Source organism: Vanessa cardui, chromosome 8 (assembly GCF_905220365.1).
Source record: "Vanessa cardui chromosome 8, ilVanCard2.1, whole genome shotgun sequence".
Taxonomy (NCBI): Eukaryota; Metazoa; Arthropoda; class Insecta; order Lepidoptera; family Nymphalidae; genus Vanessa; species Vanessa cardui.
Genome location: NC_061130.1, coordinates 6,224,941 through 6,234,495, shown reverse-complemented (window position 1 = coordinate 6,234,495; position 9,555 = coordinate 6,224,941). Strand labels below are relative to the sequence as shown.

General features: G+C 32.3%; 2 protein-coding genes across 2 annotated transcripts; both read left to right on the top strand.

Annotated features, from left to right (window-relative positions):
- Nucleotides 1-200: 200 nt before the first annotated feature.
- On the top strand, nucleotides 201-828 carry LOC124532123 (protein FAM98B-like). Its single transcript, XM_047106827.1, has 2 exons — nucleotides 201-278; nucleotides 420-828. The coding sequence occupies exons 1-2, from the start codon at nucleotides 239-241 to the stop codon at nucleotides 683-685; spliced, it is 306 nt and encodes a 101-aa protein (XP_046962783.1). The 5' UTR covers nucleotides 201-238; the 3' UTR covers nucleotides 686-828.
- A 3,246-nt stretch (nucleotides 829-4,074) lies between these two features.
- On the top strand, nucleotides 4,075-6,330 carry LOC124531987 (odorant receptor 67c-like). Its single transcript, XM_047106593.1, has 5 exons — nucleotides 4,075-4,793; nucleotides 4,870-4,969; nucleotides 5,284-5,388; nucleotides 5,968-6,126; nucleotides 6,283-6,330. Exons 1-5 carry the CDS (start codon nucleotides 4,210-4,212, stop codon nucleotides 6,328-6,330), a joined length of 996 nt encoding a protein of 331 aa, XP_046962549.1. The 5' UTR covers nucleotides 4,075-4,209.
- Nucleotides 6,331-9,555: the final 3,225 nt, after the last annotated feature.

Sequence of the window (9,555 nt, the reverse complement as noted above, 5' to 3'; positions counted from 1 at the left end):
CCCTTGGACTATAAGGAACCACTAACTAAGTTAAGGAATTGAAAATCGAAATAGGAACACAATTTGAGAAGTTAAACGCTGTGTGCTCTTAATGTTTGTAGAATGTTATCTACTTCGGTTAAGCTTTTGATCTGTATTTGAAGATTTGTAAAGAAGTCCCCGTCTGCTAATTGTTATTACACAAGTTTTATTATTGCAGATGAAATTATTCCTTCTCCTATTCGTCGTCGCAACCGCGATGGCAGACTTCGAAAATATTCGGCGAGTTCGCTCTCCAGGTAAATAACAATTACAATAAGAGAAAACATACATACGTTATGACTTAAATACTTTCACACAAAAAAACTATTGTATTATATCTATTTTCTTATAAATAAATAGATAGATTAAAGTGTATCAATAAATTTAATTTGTTCAAGGTGGCAGTGGTTGGCAAGGAAGCAATTTTGGTCAGCAATCTGGTGGACTGAGTCGATCTGCTGGCGGCTGGAATAGTGCGTCTGGTTTCGGACGCTCTACAGGGGGTTGGGGAAATTCTGACAGTTACGGTGGGAGATCAGCGGGTTACAGATCAAATGGGCACAATTCCAACGGCTTCTCAAGTCGATCTGGTTACGGTTCTGAAAATATTCGCAATTCAAATGCTTGGGATGACTCTGGAGTTGATGCTTACTCAACGTGGTAAAATTATTATTGACTTGTATTGAGACAGAAATATGTATTACGAACCAAGATTATGATAATGATATGATGATTATTTTAAGATAAATAATAAAATTGCACTTTTTAACTATTAATAACCCTTTTTTAATGACCTGTAAAAGACTCACTGCGAATGAAAATAGGGAGGAATTATAATTTTTTTATGTCGTTCTTGACTACACCTCCGGTCATTGCTCTATGCTTCAAATATTATTTTAGTTTAAAAATCATAAACACAAAATATAACCAGTATTCTGTCTACCGATTGAATTGTTTTACATCTTATATTTAAAAGCATAATTTAAAAAACCTTAGTATCTCAAAAATTAATTTGTTTGAAATATCCGTAACCGAAAATGTTATTGTGTATTTGTGTTTTGTGTAGTAAGATATTAATCTTACTACACAAAACACAAATAAGGTCCACCCTTGTAAATTAATTGTTCTCAGGTTAAGTTGAAAAAAAAAAAACAAAAAGAAACGTACCTCATCAATCAATCGATCGATCCAACCAAAATATTCTTAATTCAAGTGAGCTCATAAACGCATAATTATAATCTTATAAAACGTAATGTTTATTTTATTTTATTGTATTGAATAAGGTGTTACGCTAACACCCAGTTCCGAAAGCAGATTCCGCCGAAAAGAACCGACAAGAAACATACGTTAATATTTCCACCATTTTAGTAACAGAGTTTTTGTCAATTAAATATTATTAAATTTAACATAATCCTAGAAATCAAAAACTAAATTCACGCTTTTTTCACATTAATATAATATAAAATCAAAATCAAAATAAACTTTATTCAAGTAGGCTTTTATAAGCACTTTTGAATCGTCATATAATAATGTAATATAATATTGAGTAATATGTATTGTATTATTATTAAATAGAATTTTCCATCGAAACAAAGCGATCAAATTTCATTTTGAGATATCTTTAAGATTGTTTTTGTTAACACGCATGTAAAGTACCTATTTAGGTAAGCTAATTCATGAAAACAGTTTGTATTGACCGGTAATTAATTGGTTTCTAGTTTAATGTTTACTCAATTTAACGGTTGTTTGCGAACACGGAAAGGGCTGGTTTCGTGTAACAATACACTTTAATAATTTTATGAGTTAATTGCGTAGTTTAGTAGTCAATGCAAAGGTACCTATTATGGTTTCACCACGATAATATTATGAAACACTTAATTTCTATTTAATATAACAAAAAATATTTCACTGTATGTTTATGACTATACAGTTTTACCTTTAAATGTTATAAAGGTTATCCATTCCGGCTTCACACAGATACAGTAACCCGTACTTTACCCATGTGAAACCGGAATATACGCAAATAATAGATAGAAATAAAAAGAAAAAATCTTGTTTTTCCGGCTAGTAAAGTCAAAATTATAGAATTTCTTCAATATTATGCATGTTTTCTACATATAACCTTCCTCTTGAACCACTCGGCTTAATAATAAAAAGTGACGTAAACATCGGACGTAGTTAAAAATCTAAGCGTACTACTACTAGACGACAATAATTGATTTTGATTTATACCATGTAGAGATGGCAGCATTCGAAAAGTCACCGTTTTACTAGACATTCGATAAACAACATTTGTAGAAGATCACTTAATCGTATTGATATAAAAAAATGTTTAAAAATCCAATCACAATACGCAATGCGTGTTCATTATCGGACTTTAAGTATTACTTCTATAAAGTGGGCTTCAACTATAAAACAGCTGGATTGTGCATTGTTATAAGTTAATTTAGTTGTATTAGATATAAATGAACGTTCATTAATATTGTCGGAGATAGAAAATGAAGATGAAACGTAATCGTATCGCTTCTGTAAAAATATCCTTCGACTTCCGCTAAGTTCACTTATCCAATTTTTAAACTTACAACGACTAGAATGTTCCAACTCGTTCAAGGACTTGTCGCTTGCTATATTTCAAGTTGAATAAAAATCTTGCAAATGATTTTTTAAGGAGAAATGAAAATTATAGGCAGACGTACGTACGTATAGGCAATACGAGGTGAATTTGAACGCTTCCTGGGTAAATTATATCGAAGAATTAGACTTTATTTTTACCGAGTTACTTCCTATATTACATATGTATTTAAAAATAATATTTTGTTTTATCTTTTATTTATTAAAAACATGTACAGTTTTCAGACTTTAGAACGTTTTTCGTAGCGCTGTCGGATGAAGACATAATATTTCCCCTCTGTTTATTAGAATTTAGAAATTTAATTACTGTCACCAAATTAACTTAAATGTGAGTGAGATTATTGTGAATATAATTTATTCTTACCTCAGAAAATGTGTGATCACAAGTCTCCTGTGTATTTTTAAAGAAGGCAATAATTACTAAAAATACAAGTACAATTTAACAAGTTTCAATTTATTACTACCTTTGATTTCAAATACAAACTTTAAAATTACTTCATGTTATGTTAGATAATTAAGGACCTTTAATTAGAAGTACTGGAAGTTTGTTAATTATACTGTAGGGATTTTTTTTAAAAAGTTTTGCTGCGAACTGCGTTTTAAAATTGAAAATAATACTTTACCTGCTCAAATATGTTTATTTACATAACAATTATTTGAATTAAGGCCAATTTTGTTAATAATAATAGTTTCTGTAGATATCATCCCCGCGTAGAATAGTAGCAAGGATAATAAGGTTTTCGCCTTGAATAGATCTTAAAATAGATCATTAAAATCAATCAATGAATTTATTGACTATCATCATATTCAAATAAACGCGGTATTTTTATTTTGTAATTACATATATTAAAATGTATATACATATATACGTATATATCTATACATACGAATTAACTAAATGTTTAATTAGGATTTAAATTAAATTTAGCTTGATGTTTGTTTATATTGATTTGATTTAATTGGACAATATAGAGGTTCCCAGGGGAAATTTTCACATTTGAATACCTATTTTAGTATCGAAACAGAGTTTAAAGCTAACTTGTGACGGAATGAAAGAATACTGAATTCAGAGTTTAACTACGACAAGAAAGGAAATTAAGTCAAATAGGGCAATAATTATCGGCAATTTCTAGTTTGTAGTTCGTTTTTATACTAACACGGTGATTTTTACATTTACTTTCTAACCGTTGCACAAACGATATCAAAAATATAGCACCAATTTTATCAAAGGTAATAATTTTATTACATATGTTTATGTAACTTTCGTATTTATTAATTAACTTACTATTTTTATAGGATAAAATGCGTTGGATAACAAATTTTTTGAGAGATGTCTTGTCGCCACAGTGTAGAGGAGTTAACTTCAAGAAAATTGTTGTAAGACATATTTACGACGTTGGTCTTTGGCATGACCTTGACACTTATGGTATTCATCTAATAGCGAAAATCTCCATCATTTGTTTTCTAAGTACAAATTTGACACAAATAATAGCACTTTTGTTGGCCAAAGATGATCCTAAGGCACTTTTTGCGGGCATTAGCGTTCTGCCATTTTGCATGATGGGTTTCTTAAAATTGTGGTCATTCTTGAGTAACGAGAAACGATGGCGCTCCATTATTGACCAAGCAGTGTTATTGGAAAACGAACAGATAAATAGCAATTCTCTCTGTGACTATGAATCTGATGACGAAGAGAAACACAGTTTTGCAAAGCACATCGATTCTTATACGAGAAATATATTTATGATATCATGTAATGTAAAGCGAATCTATATCTTCACAGTCACGCTGTATATTGTGTCTCCGTTCCTGGAGTACGCAATATACAGGACGACAGGGCGAGATGCTAGCATGCCGCATGTTTTGCCGGGTTGGTCGCCCTTAGATTCTTACACAGTCGGATACCTTGTGACAATTTTAGTAGAAATTGTTGCAGCCCTTTATTGCGTTAAAGTGCATGTAGCTTTTGATTTAACAGTTGTGGGTTTGATGATTTTCATTCGTGGTCAATTTTCTTGCTTACACAAATACAGTGAACTAATAGGGGGACAAGGGAAGTCGTCTAATATACAGGAAAAGAGAGATAAACGAGCTTATTACAGGATAATTAAGTGCCACAGCATTCATGTTTTATTAATAAAGTAAGTTTTGTAAATTTATAATAATTTTGAAGAACTGTGGTGTAGCAAAGATTAATCGTTATAGATTTTTTTTTAGTACAATTCATGAACTTGAAACACTACTTCGAAAAATTTTGGGCATATATTTCTTTGTGGCGACACTAACGCTGTGTTCTGTCGCAGTACAATTAAATGAGGTAAGATACTCTAAGGATAAAAAAACTATAATAAAATACCTAATCGCTTTTACCAGTGCCAGCGCCCAGAGAAACTTTAAGGCGGTTTGACTAGAATGTACCATAATAGACTAACCTCCGTATTTAGTTGTTAATGTTCTTAAATGTATCTATGCGAAATGAGAAGTATTTAATTTTATAATAAGCAGACTTAAATTCTAAATCTTTAAAAAAAAGATGAAATGTGTCAGCTATAGAAAATAATAATTATAATTTTGGGATACTAAATTTGGAATTAGTTGATGTGAATAAAACGAAATAAATATATTTTTCAGGATCAGGTTAGCACGACGCAACTGATATCTCTTTTACAGTACATGGGCGCGTCGTTGACGCAACTGTTCCTGTTCTGTCGATACGGAGACGCAGTATTAAATGAGGTGTGAACATTGATAGGATACCAATATAATGGCAGTACTTTTTGTTACGTTAAATAATAAGCTTAAGACTTCAATTATTGTGATGCTGTCTGGTAATAAAAACACTCAGGCACATTAAATAAACTTTAAAATTAAAAATAAGATTCACTAAACATGTCTGTGGAGAAAGAAATATAAAACATTTATATATTTGTGGTCTACTAATAATAATGTACCGAAAAATAAAATTAAGGCATGGAATCAAATCAAAAATCAAATCAAAATATATTTATTGTTCTTATTCAAAATACATATCTCACAGAGGCCCTGTACCCCTAAACAAGGAAAATCTGTATCTTAGGGGCCAGTGACTTGAATTTAAATGCGAGTTTTCTTTTCTGACTGTAGACCTCATATTTATTTAACTGATATATTTTTAAGTATCGTCCTATGACGACTGCAAATAATAAGACGAGGCGTTATGTTTTTGCACTACTGTTCTAAAGTTTAGATGTTTCAATTGCAATTATAATCTATTTTCGATTATATGTTCATGATCTTCTTAAATTTATGAACTAATACAATCACTTTAATTTACAGAGTTCTGTTGGACAAGGCCAAGGCCCATTTTGTTCAGCAAGGTGGTGCCTCAGCCCGAAGGTTCATCGAGAAATGGCCATACTTGGAGCAGGAATGTCTCGTCCTTACAGAATTCGCGCTGGACCTTTTAATTCACTTAATTTGCCATCTTTTATTCAGGTTCAGAGGTTTTTTTTTTTGTTTAGAATAAATATTTTATTAGGTAAAGGGGTAGGGAAAAGCTTAAAGGGTCATGTTATGCAAGTATTAAGAATATTCGATGTACCTTAGTAGGATTTTATGTCCAGAAAATATATTTCTTCTAATTGTTTTCAGATTATCCGCACAGCCTACAGTTATTATGCGATCTTGCGTCAAACATAAAAAAGAAAAATATTTAAATTAATGTACTGTAATTAATTAAGTCACGCTAATTTTGTTGTTTGCTAAATATCTTTAAATAATTTATCATATGATTATATATAGATATCAAATTTATTATATCATAATCATCCGTAATGGTTAAGCAGTTTCGACGAGTGATTGTTATTGTTATATAATAGTGCACGAATTAAATATTTTATTATATTAGAGCTACATTTAAGAAAAATAAAGCGTATTTTTTATTGTTTTGCTAGATATTATACAAAATAAAGCTGTATATTTATATGTAAAGGTATATCTTACGAACACATTAAATATTTTGTATTATCTTGCATTTTTATAATGATAATTATCGAGAGCTATATCCCTTAATCCTCTATCATTATGTTGAAATTTTAATAGAAAAAACGAAACTACTACTAGAATGTAACAACCTACGTCGATTTTACGGCAAATTTGGAGACTGTTAGCGTTAGTAACTGCAGCATACTGTATGTAGTCCATAAAATTGACATTATTAATCGATTTTCGTTACTTTATCACATTTTTTACTTTTAATTTTGCATATTTGTTTGGCGGCCGGACAAGATGATAATTTTATAAATTGTGCATTTTAATGTTTTAGCTGTAGAATCTCAAGAAAATTACTAAAAAATAATATTTAACGTAAAAAAACTTACAACTACTTAGAATTCACTTGAAAGCCAATCCAGTTAGTTTTGGCTATTCTCTTTTGTATCTCAAAAATGGTTTCAGTTTCCTCAATATTCGCGAAAATACGTTCTATCTTTGCTGTCGATGCCACCTGCTTCACGAGTATAGAGAGTAGCTTGTGTGTTATAAGGAGGGTGACTACATATCAGTTCTTCTGAGCTTTAGAAGTAATTGTTTAGTAGACCATATAGCTGACCATATAGCCAATAATATCCCAAATACACAATAAACTCTCCATCGAAGTTTAAAAAATCACGGAGAATAGTGCTGTAAAATTAGACCACCACCAGGCTCTAAGCTTTTTTGACAAAAAGGGTAATTATTACTGATTTGTGAGTAGCGAAATGTTCTTTTAAAGGTATTAATAATATTGTCAATAACCAGGACAAATGAAGCGCATCTGTTATATTCCTCGGGAGTGTCAGCAGCTACGTTACTTCGGTGTTGTTGGCGCCTCACTCTCCTAGGGCAACAGATAGCTACAATTTTGTTTGTATTGAGCATTATTCATTAACGAGTCGATATGGCCCAGTGGTTAGAACGCGTGCATCTTAACCAATGATTGCGGGTTCAAACCCAGGCAAGCACCCCTTATTCATGTGCTTAATTTGTCTTTATAATTCATCTCGTGCTCAGCGGTGAAGGAAAAAATTGTGAGGAAACCTGCCTATGACAAATTTCATAGAAATTCTGCCACATGTGTATTCCACAAACCCGCATTGGAACAGCGTGGTAGAATATATTCCAAACCTTCTCTTCAAAGGGAGAGGAGGCCTTTACCCCAGCAGTGGGAATTCACAGGCTGTTGTTGTTGTTGTTTGTTGTTGAGCATTATTGATGCCACTTTTTTAAATGCGACTTCAGTATTTCATCTCCCGCGTCGACTCTATATCACTAGAGGGCACGAAATTAGCCGTGATTCACCTGTTTTCAGTCCTAAATATTCTCAAACTCGGATGTGCTAGTATACTTCGTGGCGATCGTATAAAATAGGGACGAGCTCCAGTCTCGTAACGCACAGCACGCAATGCATAAGAATGAATAAAGGAGAATCTATTTATCGTATAATATATTGTTGATTTCGGAGATCCTACACACGAAACGTTTTCCTGCGGCTTTGTATTTCACAGTACACCTCTGATTATAACCACAGAGTCGTACTGTATGAATAATCAGAGATTACTAGATCACGCATCTGTAGTAATTAGACAAGACAAGACTAGGAATGTAATTGATTCTTATACGTATGCGGGTATGTGAAAGTGGGTAACACAAAGGTTGGTAACTTAGCAGATTGTGCTTTTGGTTAAGACGAGAACGTTCTTGAATTGTTGAATCGACGTTCAAAATGTGTGTAAGAAAAGAAATGGCTAGTGTCCGACCGAAGTTACGGTTTCGGTTTCGGCCGAGTTTCGGTCAAAAATCAAGTTTCGGTTTCGGTTAAAATGGGCCGAAACTTTTGCCGAAACCGAAACTGATTTCGGAAATTGTTGTGCACGCTCGTCTAACTTCGTTTCTTGCGGCAACGCTTTGGTGGCTGCTGGCGGCTATGTTCGGTAATTGTCGCGAGCCGTTACGTTGTATAGGTAAACTTATTTCATTATGTATTTAATTCCGATGATCTATTGATGTATTTTTGTTGTATTCGTTTATTATTACAGTCTTATTTATTTTGTTGTTTTGAGTAAAATGGTCAAGGAGAAAAATTCAAAATTGGCAGTACTTCGACAAAAGTATCAGTGAAACATCAAAAGCAAATCAACGTATTGGTAAAATTTGACATAAGATTTTAAAACACCAATTCTTTGAAAATAACAAATATAGATATATATATTATTGTAACTCTAACTTACTCCCAATTATATCAGTTATTTTCCAGTGAAAATTCCGTCAAAATCGGTCAAGCCGTTCCAGAGATTAGCCGGAACAAACAGACAGACAAAAAAACTGTTATATGTACCGTCTATAGATATATACGCATTGAGTAAAAAAGGGCTATTTTAATATTACAAACAGACACTCAATTTTATTAAATGTATAGATAAATAATTAAGTACCTACAACAAACTTAATATACTGTGTTTCTTTTTCCTGTCCTATTAGAGAATAATGGATAAAATGCAATAAATTTAAGCATTTATAGGAATTTTTATATTTGACCACCTGAGTTTGGTTTCGGCCGAAACTGAAGCCACGGCCGAATATTCGGTTTCGGCCGGAAAACCTGCTTCGGTCGGACTCCAGAAATGGCAAAATAATAAAAGTCCATACAATTTTGCGCAATGTAACGTTATATGCTAAGCCGAGCTAAACCGAGCCAAGCTAAGCTTTGAATCGAATAGCCGACTCTATCTTTTCCGAACGTTAACTAACGAGTTTATGCAAAAGAGGCTGTCGTCCGTGAAAACTGACATAACAGAAAAAATAAAAGAGGGTGTTGCGATAGCAACAGGGCGGTGAAAAATAACGGAGTGAAGGCAAATATAACTGATTAATGATAATAAAATATAG

Coding starts and splice junctions, on each gene's coding strand:
- LOC124531987 (XM_047106593.1), top strand. CDS start 4,210: ATGATGGGTTTCTTAAAATTGTGGTCATTCTTGAGTAACGAGAAACGA. Junction 4,970..5,283: donor TCGCAGTACAATTAAATGAG/GTAAGATACTCT, acceptor TATATTTTTCAG/GATCAGGTTAGCACGACGCA. Junction 5,389..5,967: donor GAGACGCAGTATTAAATGAG/GTGTGAACATTG, acceptor TTTAATTTACAG/AGTTCTGTTGGACAAGGCCA.
- LOC124532123 (XM_047106827.1), top strand. CDS start 239: ATGGCAGACTTCGAAAATATTCGGCGAGTTCGCTCTCCAG. Junction 279..419: donor TCGGCGAGTTCGCTCTCCAG/GTAAATAACAAT, acceptor AATTTGTTCAAG/GTGGCAGTGGTTGGCAAGGA.